At 45.6% G+C, this 19,977-nt stretch overlaps 1 protein-coding gene across 1 annotated transcript in view; it reads right to left on the reverse strand.

Moving 5' to 3' along the window:
- ALDH8A1 (aldehyde dehydrogenase 8 family member A1) overlaps nt 1-19,977 on the reverse strand; it is a 189,828-nt gene that overhangs the window by 46,503 nt on the left and 123,348 nt on the right. The window contains exon 6 of the mRNA XM_069605021.1: nt 7,941-8,102. Within this exon, the coding sequence (XP_069461122.1) occupies nt 7,941-8,102 (162 nt within the window). The remainder of the gene's footprint in view (nt 1-7,940; nt 8,103-19,977) is intronic.

The following is a 19,977-nucleotide window of genomic DNA, read 5'->3' on the forward strand; positions in this document are numbered from 1 at the left end:
TAAAACAAAATCCGTAGTAAACCAGGTTTCTTGTATACAGAAAATAGAGCATTTTTTAAGTGGATCACAGATTTCAACAGAGCTCCTCAATGACCAATTCCCCCTCGAATTCCAACTTATCAGGGGAAAGGTTGAGCGACTACTAACTGTTGGGCTTCAAACCCTGAAGTTGGAATATAGAATCTCTTAGTTGAAGGGCTAGCCATCTGAAGTTAGGCTCTTCAAATGTGCTATCTGCTCTGCTAACATTAGTGCTCAATTTCTCATTCACAGTCGTCCCCCTCCCCACCTGGGCAGGGGGGCCCGTGTCCGGAGCCACCCTCTCCAGATCATAACCCAATTTATGAAATGAAGAGCTTTCTTTCAGAACTGCATCTACAATGCTGTTGGAGTAAAACACAACCCTTACATAGTCATATCTCACCGGGTGCACGAAATCCACCAACTTAATATCGCCCGTAGTGATCAGGGAAAGACTTGGTATTTCCCCCGAGTAAGGCCAAAACCATTGGTCTATTCAGTGATGGTGGGCCTCCCTTTTCAAAAAGATAATATAACATTATACTTGGATTGTCTACACATTTAAACGGGCGATAATTTATTGCTGCTGGTCATGCAGCTACTGGACAAAGTTCCGTCTGGCCCCGTGGAGGCAAAATTGGCAGAAATTCACTGTCCTGACAATCCGGGCCCCGTCTATCACCCATGACTGTCATATTTGCCCCCTCCAATTCGGTTTGCACACCATCATTCCATGAACCCCATGCTGTATTTACAGCTTTGAAATTCTGGTTTTGGGACTCTTCACTCACAGCCGGTAGGGGTACCTGTGGCAAGGAAGGGGTTACCTTGGGGACAATTTCATCCTGAACAGCATTCTCATGGCCATCAAGCATTATTTTAATGACTCTTCTGATAACCCGTTCCATCACAGGTCCACCTTCCAAGAGATTTGTTGCAGAAGCTGCTTCTCTTGGATCCCCACCTCCTAGAGAGTTAGCACACATTAGCGATTCTATATTTCCCAGTTCAGTCTGGGTTTGCAGGCATCTATTACGCCCGGGACCGTTAGATTGAAAACACAGTCCTGCAGTCTTCATTTCGTTAACATGGTGCATAGGCTGAAGAGTGCCATTGCTTGATGCTGTTTTGTCTAAGTTAGGTATATTTGTTTGGACCATTGCAATGGCCCCATCCCTATGGTCCCAATTCTCTACTAGGGAGTGCCTCCTGTGGCCATCAAGAACCTCAATTGGCCTTTACAGGGAGATGCCCTTGTCTGTGTATACAGATAATATTGCGGCTGGGTCAGTTGTAGTTTTTTCCAGCCATTTTGGTTTTATAGGGAAGAAATTTAACAGACTTCCCTGTATATTTGAGTCTGACACAATAGAGCCCCCGTTATTACAGATAGGACCTCTCTTTGAACACTTTGTGCCTTTGTTTTTTAAGGTCTCAGAAAGAGAATCTGGGGCTACAGTGCCTCCTGACCCTCTGCACAATAGCACATCTGGTCCCTCATTTACCTCGATGATGTCAGAATCAGTGTCTTCTGCATCACCTCTCAGCGACCATCTCCAATTATTTCTAGAGACTTTATCCTGTCTCCGTTTATGTCCTGCGACATTCTTTCTTTTCTGAAGGGTTATTTTTTTCTATTATTTTTATTTTTGTTTGTGCTCTGATTCATTTCTTTCTGCTTCGATAGCCTGTCTTCATTTTTTTCACCATCCTTCTTTTTACTAGGACCCGATCTCTTAGGGTCCTTTTTTGTTAACACATCTAATTCTTCTTGATATTTCGGGGACGCAGGCATCTCCATTGGACTGACATTGGGATTGGATGCTCCTCCCTGAGGGTCCGAAGGATCCAACAGGTTAGCATCAGCCATTCCACCGCTACCAATAGAGTAGTTTTGCCTTTCTACTGCAGCTATCAGCTGCTTAAGTAGGATGGTATGAAGTGTAAGTTGACTTAATATCAATTTATTTACAGAGTCTTCATGTGAGTGCCCTCCCACAGACTCCCGACCCATTGGTTGTGCCGAGGACAGCTCCCATTCCGCCTCCTTCCCCAATGGGTACTGGGATAGGGCCAAAAGTGAGCTATTAATCGTCTCTGGGGTATATTCACTTTCATTTGGATCTAAAGAGGGGGGTTCTGCTAGTTGACTAGCATCTTGAGGGATCTTACCTGACTCCCCCGAGTCAATTAGCAAAATAGACTCATCAGCTACCCCCCCATCCTCCACCAAGTTTATGGCAGCACTTTCCATCATAGGAGGAGGCGATGGAGGTAAGGGCAATTTGCAAGCCATACTCATAGTGCCTTTAACAGGGGTAAATACCAACGGTGCAGACAAAATATCGTCAAAGGGGCCAGCCACAGCCCTAGATTCTCTCCTCGTCAGAGGAACAGTCCTCTTGTAACTATAGATTTCTGTTGTGCTGGGCCTCAAGTACATGGTCATCTCCCGGGAAGACTGAAGGTGCTCCACAACGGGAAAGTGCTGTTCCTTGACACCCCTTATGATGACAATTCCTGGATGGACCACAATGGCATGAAGGATTGGGCTGCGGACGAGGACCGAGACAGAAGAGAGAAGAGTCCTCGTGCCCTTTGAGCCCTCAGGAGCTTTAACTGCTACAGACTGTCAGCCAAAGGATGTACGCACCGCGACTGGTTGGGTTGAGAATCTGAGGTGGGAGAACCGTGCTGCTTTCATATGGTGTAAGACGTCTGACGACCCCGGACTATCATCTATAGTTGGTATCTGGTTCCAGTTGGTATCCTTTGCCTGCCACGCCTATGATGAAGGTTTGTCTTGTGGGCGCAGGTAGGCCCCAGCGGCACAGTGCTGTTGAGCCTCGTTGCTGCCCCACTGTTTGGGCGGTTGTACTTTATTATGGACTGGTTGTTTTTTGTTTTTCTTGTTGGTTGCAGGCATTTGTGATAAGTGTGGGAGCTGGAAGGGAACAGGTCTGGGAAAGTATGGGGGGTGAGAGGCCTCGGTTTTACATAATGGGCAGTGGCACCTGGTGGGAGGGGCGCAACTGCGGGTGGCTCTGTGGGAGGATACAAGGTCTAGCCTCTGGGATGTGGTTGGCTGTGTGAACAATATGCTGGCTGACTGGCGACATTTAGGATACTGACCTGGAATGTAAGGGCAATGGGGTCATACATTCGGAGGAACCGAGTGAGATCCTATCCTTGCAGGAGCAGGGTGTCGATCGTACTGCTACTGGAAACGCATCTGCTCCCTGGGGAGCAGGAGAGGGTGGTGGCTAGATGGGAAGGGCATGGGAAGGGCAGGATTTGGTTCTACATCTTCGCAGTATGCTAGGGGGGTATTGGTGTGAATTGATGCTGCTGTCCTATTTTGGTTGTTCGATGAACACTCAAACAAGGAGGGTAGATGTGTTATAGTGTATGGCTTCATTGAGCATCAAGAACTGTAAATAGTGAATTCCTACGCTCCAAACCAGGTGATAGCCACCTTTCTTCACCCTCCGAGTGGCAGACTGGCACGCCTGCACGTCACTCTGCTCCTTTCGGGGGGTGACTAATTGCGTGCTGAACGCCGCTCTTGATAGATCCAACTCCTGACAGGCTAGGCCGTCTCCTGCCTTGGCGGCTCTTCATGCCACTCTAAAGGACCTTTTGTTGGCGGACATATGGCGGGAACTCTGTGTGGACAGGCAGGGTTATTCATATTACTCTTCCCCTCATGAGGTTTACACCAGAACTGACTACATGTTTGTGGGTATTGAGCACTTGGGTGCTTTCACAGAGGCGGAGTATGCCGGTCAGTCTATTTCAGACCACTCCCCACTATAGTAAACTGGAGTTGGCAAGGACCTAGGTCCTCAGTGCCCACATGGAGTATGCAGGCAGAGATCCTTCAGGATGATGTGTTTAGGGATCGCATGGGGGACTTCCTCGCTGACTTCTTGCAGAATAATGTTGGACGTGTGGAGAGATGGGGGACAATCTGGGAAGCACTTAAAGTGATTACTAGTGGATAGGTTATAGCTGTGGCTGATGGTATTCGAAGATCGTTGCGTAAAGACCATGGGAGGTTGGAAGACCAGATACAAGTGAGAGAGGGTTTTAGAATCCTGGACGCTGCAGCTGAGGCAGAGCTTTTGCAGTGCCGCACTCAATGCACTGAAGCATAGGATGACTTAGGAGGTTTGATTATTGGGTGTACATGAAAAGCATGCATGTGGAGGAGGACAGGACAGGAAGGTTTCTGGCATGGCTGTGCAAAAATTAGCACCCTCGACAGGCAATTATGAGGATACATGATGAGTGCAGAGCCACTTGGCACTCGCAGGTGGAGATAAATGGGGCCTTTAATACCTTTTACAAGACTCTGTAAGTGGCGATCAGCCTGTAGACCCTGATGAATTGCGCTCAGCACACTTCCTGATTAAATTACCACTGCTGACAGCGGAACAGGTTGCTATGCTCGAGCTTCCCCTGACTGAGGAGGAAATAAAAGCAGTGATTATGTCCCTGACGACTGGAAAGTCTATGGGGAAACAGGCTCCCTTCCGAGTTCTATAAAGAATTTCGAGCCACGCTGCCCCTGGTTTTGCTCCATGTCCATAATGAGGCACATGACATGGGCCGCCTTCGACACAGAGACTGTGATAGTCCCCATATTGAAACCTGAGAAGCAGGCAGATTTATGTGAATCATATTGGCCTTTGGCCATGCTAAACCAGGATGTAAAAATCCTTACTGTACTTTTGGTTGGGCGCCTCAAACGGGTTATTGCTACCTTAATTCATAGGGATCAGACTGGTTTTGTCCCTGGCCACAGCACTTCTATGAATCTACGTCGCCTGCAGCATATCATTTCTCAAACTAATTTGCAGAACTCCCCGTATACGGTAGCATTCTTGGGTGCCATTAAGGCGTTTGATTCAGTTTACTGGGAATGGATGTGTGCAGCATTGCAGGGATTTGGAATGGGCGAGGGGTTTATTCAATGGGTCAACATGCTGTATTCTGCACCTGTGGCCCAGGTTAAGATGGGCAGGCAGATGTCGGATATTTGGGACATACAGAGAGGTACCAGGCAGGACTGGCCACTATTGGCTCTGGAGCCACTGGCGGTCTTTCTTAGAAGTGAGTTTTCAGACGCGGGATTAAGGTTGGGAAGTACACGCATGTTATCTCTCTATAAGCTGGTGATGTCCCCCTGTATCTGTGTGAGCCTCAACATAATTTGCCTCTGGTTTTGGAGGTTCCAGACAATTTTGCCAGGGTGTCGGGTATCTCCTTTAACAGACAAAAGTGCCTTTTTCCCTTTGCGGGACTGCGTCACTATGACCCCAGGAACTTACCAGACCTACGGTTAATCAGGTAGGTGCACAAGTTCAAGTACTTGGGCATACATATAAGGCACACGCTGGAGGGCATGCTCACTAAGAGCGCGGTCAGGGCAGTGGACGGGGTGAGGCGGTCCATGAAGTCCTGCAGTAGGCTGCCCCTGTCATTAATGGGGCGTGTGGCACCTGTTAAAATGGTGGCGCTCCCGCGCCTACTATACCGATTCGCCAATGTGCACTGTTTTATTGTGGCTGTTTTTTTCTGACACTTGGACTCCATGATTAGGGACTTCTTATGGGGACGGGGCAGACGCAAGAAAGCCTTGACAACCATCTGTATGACGTATGAGGATGGAGGTGTGCAGCTGCCCTGGCTAGAACTCTATTACCTGGTTGCACAGCTTCAGTACATGGCTCAGTGGCTGTCGGATGACCTGACAACGGAATCTACCTTGATAGGGGTGATGACAGGTCTGGCCATACTTAATGAAGCCCTGTGGATCCCAGACCACTATCTTGGTGACATGCCCCACATGATCACACTTGGGAGGCAGGTATGGAATAGAGCACTGAGAGTGCTTTGGTTGTGGAATCCATATTCTCCACATGTACCAATGACAGTGGATATATGCCTGTGCACGGACGATTTGGCATGCACCAGGAAAGGGGACAGAGTGGAACTCACTTTGTGGGTAGATATGTCCAAGGGGGGGGCATTTAGGGATGTCAATGATCTGACACAGGAGGGGAACACCAAGGGTCAATTTGTGCGATATGCTAGGCTTGTTAAGATTGCTAAGCGTAAATGGCCTGACTGACCGGGGGAACCTGAGCCTACTGAACTGCTGTCCTTATTGTATGAACTTGAAGATGGTTGGAGGCCAGTGTCTAGGCTGTAGGGATGCTTGTTGCATGCGACATGCGAGAGGGGCATGACATTGAGATTACAATGGGAAACTGATTTGGGCCAGGCGCCGAGTGAAGGCCAGTGGGACAATACGTTGCGCTTTGTTACGAAGGTCTTTCGCCTTGTCCAGCTGAATGTGCATAGAACATATAACACTCCCAGCAGAGTGGCTAAATTTGATGTTAGGGTGACACATACCTGCCTCTGCTGTAAATGTGATGATGTTGATCTCATGCATATGTTCTGGAATTGCTTGACAGTACAGACCTTCTGGTATCAGGTAGAGGTGGCTTGTGTGAGGGCGGAAGTTGGTGGGTTTCAGTGGTCCCCTCAAGAGTGCATGCTGGGCGCTTATCCAGGCCAACCAAGAACAGATATATGATCAACTTTATGGACTTGGCTTGTGTGCTAGCTAAGTGACGAATAGCTATGGCATGGGAGCCGAAAGGGAGTCCACAGTATTGTTTATGCCGTAGTGATCTCAGGGTATGGCGGGAAGCTGAAGCCACCACTTGGTTTACGAACATGAGGACAGGACTGCCAGAACCCACTGAGAACATTAGCAGCCTGGAGGGCACTCCTCCTTGCAATGTTTGGCCCGTCGGATGATAGGCCCCATGAACACCTGCGGCTCCTTAAGATGGACATAAGCCCTGCTACATGCTTGATTGGCCCCTACTTATTATAAACCTTGGGGGTCCACTGTGGTGGTATTAGATTACTAACTAGCTCCTTCCTACCCAGGTATCCCCGAACCATTTTTAGCACTAAAAGTGCATGTTAATCCCTCTCCAGATTTTGTGTGCTGTATAATACTGGCTGCCTTATTTGTTTTCTTGTTTCTGTTCATGTTGCATGTGCTTTTGGGCGACTAGATGAATGTATTGATTCTTGCTTGTTGATACTGCCTCTTTATCAATAAAAGGATTTTGAAATAAATGGATACTGAAACTTCTGAGGCAGCACCAGTTCCTGCGCTAAGAAGAAGCAAATGTTGGATCGGTTGGCTACTGGGATTACCCTACATCTTAACAAGAAATAATGCCCCGTATAAGTGAAAGGACCCAATTCTATTGCATGGCCTCATTCTCCTCGAGACTGAGGAAAAGGGGATTTCTCAAGGGTAAACCTATTTACTCAAACCAGAAAAGTGAGGCATGGGAAGATGGGCAGAAACAGTCTGATTCTGGATGTAACCCACACTTCCTCCTGCTCTCTCCTAACTCTTTGTTCTTGCTGTTGTTCCCACGTCTCCAGCCACTGTGTTTTTTCTTCCTAACTCATAAACTGACGAACTGGAATGCTGTGCTTTTATAGTGCCCTAGTTCCTCGCTCCAGCCTCTGCTTAAGCTAAGGGGACTCATGTATGTAGACTTGCTAGAGGGCAGGTAGAACAATGCAGTACGTTCTGGCACCATGCCCGTTTCTTGCAACCCAAGGGAACACTCCTTGGCATCCCCTCATTTGTTTCAGTGCAAATCTTTGAGATCCTGGCACTTCCTGTTTAGAAACAGGATGTGAAAGCGGGAAATATATGGAGATTGCTTCTTCTGGGTTGAAAGTATTCTTTTTAAACTTTAAAAAAAAAAGAAATCTAATTTTTCATTTTTTAGAAATAGATATTTACACATAATATAATCATGAAACATAATTCGTTACATCCAAAAAGTAGCTTCCCATTCATTTAGAGTTACCTTCTGTAAATGCTCCTTACTGATCAGGGCTCCCATACTGGCCACTGGATCCGAGGGGAGGCCGACTTTCCACTTCTTGGCAGCATCAACAAATTTCATCAGGAACTCATTGTAGACGCCCCTCTGGACATAGATCCTGCTGGTGCAGAGACAGATTTCACCCTGCCAAGTCAGACAAACATGGGTGAGCCGACTCAGAAAAAATGCAAGTGAGATATGAACATAAATAGAGCTCAAGTATTTAGAATATTAAAGGCTGCCCAAAATCAGCTGGAAAAAAACACAACCCTCACCTTCTCCATTGAACCCCTTCATTTTACAAAGTAGAATCCCCTGCCACAAATGTTAACTATTGCCTGTATGATTTTGACATGTATTCCAAAGCACTATTCACTAGAAAAGTGGCATTTGTCACGATAATCTACATAACAGCCACTCCTCCCCTGTATTTCATTACCGAGAAATGGCACCCTAGGATGAAAATACAAACATGGGCTGAGGGCATGCACCTTTTAAATAAGTCATACACATCTTTTAGCTTCAATGCTACAAACACCTGAGACTAATCATATGTACATGCATTAGCCAAAAATGTACATCTCTCAAAGATAATCAACAATCAGGTGTCCTTCATTCTACTTGGAGGTCATGGGTGATGCAGTTCACTTGACTGTGAGCAATTAAGCTAGATGGGTGTGTTCAGAAGTTTATTTAGGACTTGCTTCAATGTTGGGCAACTCAAAAGAGAAGCAGAATGGCACAACAACAAAGTCTCCTGATTTCAAAACGTTCTGCGTAACATTTCTCTGTGTCCCTCCACAGTGTCACTCACAGTCTTTGGTACTGGACTGTTCTGACTAGTGCTGTCCTCGGGGCTGGGGGGCCTTCCCAATAAGCCACTGGTGGGATAGTGTCTTGTGGTTGATTCAGATATTCATGCTGCAGCTCAAGGCTTTGCTGAATAAACACTCACTCATGTTGCAAGACCTGGGTATCACTGTCCCTACACCGCCAATAGACCACCCACCATGCTTCTCTCTGGCTTCCTGCTTCTTTTGGGGGCTGGGGGGAATGATGCTGGTGCAATGTCATGATTTCGCATGTATGTAGTGTAGTTAATGAGAATGCAATCAGTGTTACCATTAGTGTTACTATCTGTTTAGTTGATACATTTTAGATTCACATCCACCCAGAAACATAATGTCAAATCTACTGATACAATATAAAAACAAAGTGGATGTGTGGCGTACCATGTGGTGCCTAAAGATGATAAGCGAGGAGCTTCATATGCGCACATGAGAAAGAAGATTTGTGCATGGAGAAACCACTTTGAGGGAATGTACTTTGAGGAGGAGTAGTATGTCCTGTGGTCACACATGGACTGGAATAACTTGATGAAGACATTCCCTTTGTTCACTGCAGGGGCGGGAACTGGGTTTATGCATTAGAGAAGCACATTGCCGGTGTCATGTTGGCCACAGGGACATGAAAAGCGTATTCATGGCTCTAATGGGGGCACGGTCAGACAAGCTTTGGGGGCGATCAGGGTGTCAGGGAGGTCAGTTAAATACGAACACCCATGATGGAGCAACTTTCAATAATTACAGGGCACAGATATGGGGGGCCCTGCGTGTCCTGATACACCAGATATAAATTCAATTTTGGCCAAAAGAATGAAATTGGATGCCGATCCTGCTGCACATATCTAGTTAATTCAGGAGATTTGGAGGGCAGAGACGGGAGAAGTGTGGGATAAAGGTGTGGCGATGTTTTAACATTTGCTAAAAAAGGGACTTCTAAAGAAGTCCCGCATGACCTGGATAAAGTAGTAGGAATGGAGGCCAAGGGTTGACTGGAAGATCATTTTTGTAAAAGGAGTCAAGAAAAGGCAAAAGGAGCATAGAACATCCACAAAAGGCAGAGGCCAAGCATGTTCAGAAAAAGTTAACAAAGATATGTTTGTAAGGAGGAGTGAATATCAGCTCCACAGAAAGACAGCAGGGACAATCGGGACAGCAGGGACATATTGAATCAGGTATGGAACAAGGTTGTATGGACAGGTAGGCTCCTGGTCAAAGGCAAATGGGAGCATTTCCGATGGGTTAGGGAGTATTTTCACAAAGAAGCAGGTCATTTGACGAGGTGAGAGAAATTGGGCCCTGGATTAACAGGCCAATTGGAAATAACTACAGATGATTGTATGTGATCAATGTTGGTTGTGTGGGAGAATGTGACACGTGGAGTGAGATTGTCGAAGCAGGCCACAGTATTTCAACATAGTTGCCCAGCAAATGCAACCCCTAACCATGCCATATGCCACAGGTTCTGTGCAATCACAGCAGGTACGGTTTGAACAGAATCTGGTGCCTGGGGCTGCACAAACCTATGCATTTCAACTGACCGTATCAGCACAAGCACCAGTACACGCATGGTAGAAAAATCCTTTACCCCAAGTAACGGATAGCTCACTACACTAGAGCAAGTGTTTTTGGAGGGAATCCTTTCCCGCTCCAAAGTGCTAATATATATCCGGATTAGGACAGCCCACATGGATCTCTGATGTGTCCAGTCCTGTCTGTTACTGCTGATCTGGTAGAGGAACCCCGGATAGGTGTGCAGGTTGGTGACGGAATGTTTTCATTTATGGTCGATACAGGGACTAATACATTTTGCATCAAGGGAGGTGAGTTCCACTTGTCAGGCAAAACAATGGACACACAGGGATTCTATCAGGCTATCCTGTTGGTTCCTTACACTGAGGATCTACCTATTAAGGTAGGTACACAGAATGTATCTACTCCCTCATTGTATTGGACAGATAACCTGGTGAATCTCTGCGGCAGAGATCTCCTTAGTCACCTCCACATATCGATCACCTTCACAGAGGAAGGTTATAGTATGTTCGACTCCAGGTTTGTATCCGGTGAGAGAGGCAGCGCTTTTGCATGCATGGTACAATGACTGTGCAAAATGGGGGGTGCCTGTACATTCAAGTTTGTTCCTTTATGGAGTAATGGTTGTGTTGCGTTGGATCCCAGGAATTAGAGATTGAACATGGAGGATACCGACTGAATTTGTTCTGTTTCAGCCTGCTAAGCCACAAGAGGTAATACCAGCCATCATTGTCACGATTCTCTTAGAAGGAGTGGTTATTAACAAGGACAGGGTCATTCTTTCAGGCACCGATGATGAAGGTGGAGAGTGGCGCAGTTTTGTGCATCGATCCGACCTTATCGCAGAGGGACGTGTCCGATGATCAATTGTTCGAGGATGCCAAAGACACAGGAGAGATGGTGTTTGTGAGTGGTGTGCCTTGCCAGGTAGTGATAGAGCAAAGGGAAGTACCACAGACCATGATCATCGTTAAAAATACATTGCCATATTGGACAGAGGATTTGGAGAAGGTGCTGGACCATTTATGGACTAGCAATCCTCATGATGTGGTGCTGGTAAAAAGGGTTGGAGCAGTACGGATATAAATTAAACCTGGTGCGATACTACCACATGTCAAGCAGTACCCCATGTCTATAGAGGCTGACGTAGGGATTTACGATGCCATTATGGTGTTGTTGAAGCAAGGCATTAAATAACCTTCTGTGTCCCCATGTAACACAGCCATCTACCCTGTGTTACATGGGCTACTACTGTGAAGAAAGCGAAGGGGTCCAGTTGGTGGATGGTCCAGGATTTGCACCCTTTGAGGAACATTATTGAGGCGTAGTTTCCAGTGGTACCAAATCCTGATATCATTCTCTATAATATCCCTACTGGGTGGACCCATTTCACAGAGCACCAGGGGACCATTCCAGTGGTGAAAGTGCACGGTACAAATGTCCTTTAACATTAACATTAAAATTAAAGTGAATGATTTAAAAAAATGCATTTTTCTCCGTCCCCTTACGCTCAGATTTTCAGTACCTCACAGCGTTTAAGTATCAGGGTGAGAGATTCGAGCACACAAGGTTGCCCCAAGGGTACTGTGAATCACTGAGTGTTTTCAACAGGGTGCTCCAGATGGATTTGGGGAATTGACATGCATCCAGTACAGTAATCCAGAAAGGAGAAAATGCACTAGTCTGTAGCACTTCAGAAGCACAGTGTTGCAGAGATTCAATAACACTCCTTACCCTGCTTGTGGAGAAGGGGTACAAAGTGGGCAAAGAAAAATTGGAATACTGCCAGACAGAGGTAGTATATTTGGGCCAAGTAATATCACATGTAGGACGAAAGAATACACCCCAGCCAGTCACAGTGAAATAAAGGCAGCAGTTCTTAGGACTCTGTAACTATTGTAGATCATGGATCTTTGACTACTCTAGTTACACAAGACCCTTACTGCAAGGACTCAAGGGAGCGCAGGAGGTGAAGGGTCTGATAGAATGGTCTGAAGAGATGGTGACCTGCTTTCTGGAACTCAAGGCTGTGATCAGCAATGCACCAGTCTTGGCGACCCCGGATTCTAAGAAGCCATGTTATCTACTCTCGCATTCAGATGGACAGTAGATGACAGCAGTCATGGCACAAAAAAAATCACTAGGCCATAAGCCCTTGGCTTACCACAGCAGACTCCTAGACCCAGTTATACAAGGTCATTTCCCGTGTGAAAAAGCTCTAGCGGCAGCGGCTTTTGCAATACAAAAGTCTTCGACCATTACTGTGGGTTGCCCAGTGGCATTGTATGTGGAACATGCAGTCTTTGCAATCTTGGAAAAGTCCAAATCAACTATGATGACTCAGAGAGTTTCAGGTTATTTTATTTAATGCTTCCATACATCCAGTAAGATGTCACCTAGTCAATCCTGCGCCATTTGTAGCCGAGCTAGTGAAACCTGATGACATTATCTACAACTGTGTGATAAATATTAAGAAGAATGCCTTGGAGGGAGGTGAAATACTCTTTGTTGATGGATTGTCGACAATTAATGAAGACACTGGTGAGAGGCATACAGGGTGTCTGTTGTGGGCCCTGTGGATGTGGTATACCAGGTCAGAGTGAAGAAACTATTGACTTCACATTATTCCACACAAGCGGCAGTACTAGTTGCACTCATTGAGGTGCTGGAAATGAGCAAGGGTATGGCAGTTACTATTTTTTTCTGTCTCTGCATATGTTACCTCCAGTGTACATTCAGGCTTGTCAAGATGGCAGAGAAGGGGATTTAGGAGATCTGACAGGACCCCAGTCCATCATGCTGCTCTATTATCAAGATCAATCAAAGCACTAACTCTGTCCACAGAGGTAGGAATAGTTAAGTGAGCTGCACATACTAACCATACTGACCCAATAGCGCTTGGAAATAATGACCTGGGTAGAGCAGTTAAAGAAGCTGCATATTTGCCCTTCACAGATTCCCAGAAAATGGAAACTGTGTCCCAGCCGGTACAGTTGCCAGCCCTGTACACTGCGGTTCCTTTGCTTCAGAATGTGGAGATGCAGGAGAGAGCGAGATGAAAAGGAGCTTTGGGCAAAGGGGGGATGTGCCCTCTCACCCACAGATTAGCTGTGGAGACAGGAGCTTATGGGCAGACAGTAATTCCTATAGAGCAACTACATTACCCGTCGCACACTTCTCATGATAAATTGTAGCGGAGCTCCAGAAGGAATGTTTTATACCAACCCTCCAGGCACAGGTAAGTACATTCATAGGGAACTGTATAGTTTGCAGAGAATCGAATCCTGGATACACCATGAGTGGTAAGAGGAGTTTTGCCTGGCCTTCTGGCCATTTCAGGAGCTCCATTTTAATTCTATAGATATGATTCAAAGATGTAACCATTTTCAGTACCTTATTGTTGTAGTTTGCCCATCTTCCTGATGGCTTGAGGTTGGTACCAGTGGACACTCTGATGCTAAGTATCAGAAAAACCTTTGATCAGGGAGGTATTTCTACAATGGGGAATTGTTGAGGTCCTGAAGTCTGACAATGGGACCCACTTCTTAAATGCCTTATTTTTGGAAATCACTTCACACTTGGGGATCAAGCACAGGTTGTGTTCAGTGTACCACGCCCAGGCCACTGGGATCATATAGCGGCTAAATGGAGTTTGTAAAATGGGTTTGTCTAAAATGTACAGTGATTTACACAAGAATTGGGTTTATTGTTTGCTGCGTGTCCTGTTTTTTTTTTGGCGAAATCAGCCAGGGAAGGATTGGCACCTTAGTCCATACGAGATTGTGACTGGGCGTAGGGTACACATGCCACTCTCACCTGCACGCACAGCATCAGATGCACCCAAGTCAGCAGAGATTCTTGGTGAAGAGTTTAGGGAGCACTTTAGGGCTTTTACCGAAAGAGTGTCAGACTTGTATCTTCACAGGTTGTGTTCTCTCACCAACAGTCTACAAGAAATAACAGCAAGGAATCCAAAGATCTACATTAGCCACTGTTGCTCCCCTGGGATCTGGTTTTGGTCCGATCTTTCGCCAGATACTGGAAATAGTGTCATTTCCATGGGCCACACCAAGTGATTTTCGTGACTCTGACTGTTCTGAAGGTGGAGAGCAACACAAACTGGATTCACGTCAGTGAAATGCAAAGGGATACCGGCACTCCTCCACCGGCATAGGAGCAAGAGCAGGCTCAAAGATAAGTATGCCCTAAGGATTCGCAGTTCGTTCCAGTAGAAAAGGATGGAGCGAATGAAAACCAGAAACTGTTCTTGTAAAAAACAAAGGAAAATTTGGAATGTATATTAGAATGTTTGATTTTATGCTTTTATAATTTCTCTTGTTATTTGGTTCAGGTGTGCCAGACAATATGAATATGAATCATTTGAACTTGTCTAGTACTGTACAGTTTGATAAAGTATTATTCATTTCACAGAGGAGTATTAATTCCGACCGCATGAGTGATTTTGACAAAGAATATTAAGATCCAAAATTGGATGCACATGGATTGCAGCAGATTACATTTGATACAAGCATATGAGGAGGGTGAGGAGAGAAACATCTGTAGGATCTTGTTATATCTACTCTTTTATCCCCCATGCTTCTGATGTCCCTAGAATATTTATTCTAGATGAGATAGAGTTGACAGAGGCACTGTGCCTGGTGCATCTAACCTTGTGCAGGGTCTGAGGGCAGTTCAAAGGGCAATCAGTCATAGCGTCCATTCTACCTGTTGATGAGAAATGTTCAATTACAGATCCTAAAGAGCAGAAGAATAAACATTGTACACAAAGAGTCCAGTTGAATTTAAAAGGGGCCATCATTGTGAATAATCGATCGGAGCAAGGGGTGAAGAGTTGCGCAGCTGGAGGGATGAGGGATTCTCAGAAGAGGGGATGGCAAAAATTAACCAAGAGTGTGGACATATCTGGAAAAAGTATCTGAAATATCTGACATAGCTCAAGGAGCCAGGGGAACCTGTTAAGATCTAGTTACTCACACATGTTTCTCTGTGTTTTAAGGGTGATGGCACGGTGCCTGTTGGCACGAATGCAAACTGCAGCCACATGCTTCGCCTTGCTAATCTAGCTGGAGGTACCTCTGCACTCCTTGCTGTGTTTTGGTTGTGGACAGACAATTACCTCCAGCCTGGTGAGGTATGTGCAGTCTCACTATGCTGCATGTGCCTGTCCTTGTCATGCCTCAGGAACATTTGGTACTTGCCCGCCCGATGCCCAATGCCACATCTGTGCCCACTCTGTTCCCTGTGCCCCTTGTGTCCCCTGTTTCATTGTATATGGACAGATCAATGACTTTGCCTGATCGTGGAGAAGCAGAACCATTGAAACAGAAAAGCCACTCTAATTTCATATCCACACCATCTACAAAAGTTCTGATTGACATTCCTGAGCAGTACCAGCTGTTCAGTCAAACTGAAATGTTCTTTGCTTCTCTCTTGGCCCCTGGTGTTCAAGCCATCGTTAATGTGAAGTGGCTTCAGGTCTCCCGCTACAAACTCTTATTGTTTATACATTTCTCTGAGTCAGCTTTTAGTGCAATCAAAGAAGAACCGTGGCATTGAGGCTCATAGCCCTGCAAAATAGGTACATCACAACTTCCTAACAGCTATGGAGGGAGGGATTGTGTTATAAAATTGAGAGCTCGCTTTGCACATTTGTACCTCCCAACGATTCAGAGAATGGAACTTTGACTCAGAGAATTGTCGCATTGCACAAGCTTAGGGTGGTCATGGAGAATGAATCAGGAATCACAATAGACCATTGGTTAGGCTCTCTTTTTTCTTGGGTACCATCTTGGATGAGCTTAGCGGTTAAGATCTTAATGCCTATTTTTTGTCTTTTCTCTCATTATCTTTTGTTCTTGCCAGATGTTCTTGCGATGTTGTTCTACTAAGATACTGAAAGCAGCTGCCATGATGACTGTGACTCAGTCCAAGGCTAGAACCACTACCATTTCATATCACACAGGTACTCAGACTGAAGTGGCCTTGTGTCCTCCACCAAATTGAGATGATTGTGTGGAGCAGCGGGTAGATTGCAGAAATGGTAGGGGGACACGTTGGGATTGTTCAGTGGAGGAGTATACCCATAGTGGGAATAGCATGAGAGATCCTGGTATGGTTTTATTCACTCAAGAAGATGGTTTTAAAGAACAAGAAATGGGTTTATTAATGTATTAATTAAAGGGGGCAGGGAATGGGAATGTTGGGATGGTTGATAAAAGTCCCAATGGGAAAGAGGGGTTTATGTTGCGCGCGCCATATTGGTGGCTGGGGTGGTGTCAATGTTGGCGTGATGTTGCAATTCATCATGTATATAGTGTAGTTAATGAGAATGGGATAAATATTACTATTAGTGTTACATAATGTCAAATCTGCTGATACAATATAAAAACAATGTAGATGTGTGGCGTGCCATGTACTGCCTAAAGATATGAGGCAATGAGCTTCATATGCACATGCGAGAAAGGGGATTTTTGCATGGAGAGACCACTGTGAGGGGGTCGCGATAGTCTTGAACATACACGCACAGAGATACATATACAGGGGTCTTTAGGGACAGGTGTATGGGACAGTTGGGGAACATGGTGTACATGGCAAATGGACAAATCTGTATGCCACAAGTCCTCTCATAGTTAGAGATTGTGCAGGACCAGAAACCTGGGGATGGCGAGATAAACTCGGTATTAGCGGGAAAGCTGGTTGAGCAAGGTTACAGGCTGAGGGAAGGCAGCTGCGATAATATCAAATTGTCAGCTACGGCCAGGATTGGGTTCTTACAACTTGGTATTATTGTTGAGAGGAGATGCAATCTTTTTAAGTACATGGGACACTGTTATTTATTGTCTAGGGAAGTCCGGCCACCTGGTAGGGCCTGTTCGGGGACAAGTAATACACCCAGTGTGAAGGGATGCTTAAGGGCAGAGTTGACAAATGGTTTATGGGTTTCAATCAAGGTTCTCAGGAATGACCAGGATGTGGTTAGAGGCCATGCATGCTGAATTGGTAGTCATATAGATTAGTGTGAAATGAGGATGCAGCAAGTTTGCGCGGATATCAAACTTATCGCCAGTTCAAAGGGAACATGTTATTTCTCTCCCTCCTCATATTCTTGAAGTGCCTTTGCAAAGACCATGTGCATCACGATTGGGGTTAGAGGTTCTTGAACAGACAGAATCAGTAATGAATTGTGCTTGTTGTGTGAATATGTAACCATGTAACGGCATCATGACCAAACTGTGGAAATACCTTTAGAAGGGGCGTGCTGAAACTTTGATTTGATGCAAATGTATGTTGAAAGGGGATGGTAGTTAAATAAATGTGTCCAATGGGAGCGTGGTAACTAAAGTTGATTGGATTTCTTTGTACAGATTTGACCAATCATGTATTGGGGGAGTATTTGTAATAAAATATGTGGGAGTGTTTTCACTGTTGCAAAATGTAGATCATGTGAAAGGATCTTTACCTCCTCAGCCTCTTCTGTCCTCTCACCTCCTATTGCTTCTGTAACTCCCTCTACATCGCCACTCGCTCCTGTACTTCTCTCTGTGCACCTCCAATCCCCAACTCTCTCTGCACATCTACCTCCTCTGCTTACAGCTCTACTACTTCAAAATGTATGTTTTCTATCCCTGGTTATTGTACCTATCTCCTCCCCCTGGGCCAGGTTTGATTCAATAGCACCTGGATATTTTAATTGGTTCTCTTCATGTAATAGTGGGGAAGGGGGGTGGGCAGAATATAATTGACTCAGATGTGTATACTGGATTGTCCCAGATTTTCTAGACATTGTGGACCAAGCAAATATCAGGCTGGTACACCATCCTGGTTGCCTGACTTCTGCCCACACGCACCAATGCACACATGCCAGAAGTAGTGTCAGCAGGGAAACTGCTCATTCTGCATTCAATTGATAACTCAGAGCAGTATTTTTAAGTGGTAATCTATTGAATCTGCACATTAACAGTAATACCACAGGTCCTGTTGGGCAGGGTCCGGGGAGCTTCTGCACACCATATTTAAGTCCCCTCTTTAAGGGGACATTCTTTGAATGTGATGTTGGGGAGAGCAGTGGATCATCCTATTGTACCCCAGGCCACAAAGATTTTTGTGGTTGGTTCAGGCCCAATCCTGAGTCGGCCCCATACAGACACTGAGTGTTAGGCAAAGGACATTGTCACTAGTGGCTTATAACTAGTTCCAAATGGGAGGATGCCCCATTTCTTTGTTTGGGGAGTCGGTTCAGGAGAATATGGGGGCCAGGAAAATCTGACCACAGACCCTGGAGCTGGTATACAGAGGATTCCCCAGAGCCTGTCCCCCTCCTCAACCTACTTATAGGGGCTGCACCAATAACCATGCTGCTGTGAGGATGCACCTGATCATCCCCCATCAAGTCCTGAAAGACAGAAGTGTACAAATAACATGCACACACTTGGAGAGGGGACCAAAATACCCCTAAGCACAAAGGTATTCCATCCCAGTAGAAGCTACTGAAATGCCATGACAAACTGAAGACCTAGCATTAGGCACAGTGCTCCCTTTGTCTCTTTGCCCCTAATGGGTGGACAAAGCCAAAGCCTGACCCAATAAAACTGTTAGGGAGGCAAGGTATCACAAGTATGACACTGACACAAAAGGTACAATTTGTAAAAACGTTATTTGAAATTTCAATTGGGTTGGAGAAACTCCTACTTTGCCCTATAGCTAAGATGGTAGTAGTTTCGACCATCAAATAATAAATAAAACAGTCCTAGTTGAGTCTGTCAAATCAAAATGGCTTATACTAACAAAACCTAATGCCTGCCCCATATCTTGTACAAGAAGTGTGAAAAGGAGAATATGTATGTAAATAAAAGTCAGTGTTCAAATATAAAGAATAAATGTGGCTGAGTCAGCTCTCCTCCCCCACGTTGGACAGCACAGAGTAAGGCTATCCCTGTAGGCACAATGACACACTGTAAAGACTGGAGGGGGGTATCTGTACTCCTGCTCTCTATATGGCTGAGTAGAGGCATAGAGCACGCCAGACAAGATTCTCTATTTGGTAAATGTGGAAGAGCAATCAAGGCTTAAACTCTCAGGAGGTGATGTGGGCTGGTTCCTAAGTACAGTGTAGTCCCCAAGCACCCACAAAGGAATGTCCACACACTGTGTTAGTGAAAACACAGTCTTTATATAAATAAGCTCAAGTTATGTACACAATCACAATAACACACTTTGTGCTCAAGTTAATCTAAAATGGTAAATATATACAGTTTCTATGTGGTACCAAAATTACCCTTTGATTCCATTAAAATGCATCAACTGTACTCAGTTCAAATGTCATACAAATCAGTTAATAAAGTGAACCAACAATAGAAATAGGAGGAAAGCAGGTTCATTAAAACAATAGGTCGAATACTGGGCCCCTACCACCAGGCACAGTTCTGTATCCCCCCACCTTGGCAACCTGTAAATAAAGATATAACACAAGCCCAGTCCATATATTGGGGGTCATTTCGAGTTGGGCGGTAGTCATGGTGCTGTTAGCACCATGGCTGCCTCCCAAACCGGGTCCGGGTCCGGTCTGGTTCAATGGGGATTTACCGGGTCACTCGACCCTGGAGGACCCGGTAAGTCCCCATTCA

This window comes from Ambystoma mexicanum, chromosome 4p (assembly GCF_040938575.1).
Source record: "Ambystoma mexicanum isolate Mex_15411 chromosome 4p, UKY_AmexF1_1, whole genome shotgun sequence".
Lineage (NCBI taxonomy): Eukaryota > Metazoa > Chordata > Amphibia > Caudata > Ambystomatidae > Ambystoma > Ambystoma mexicanum.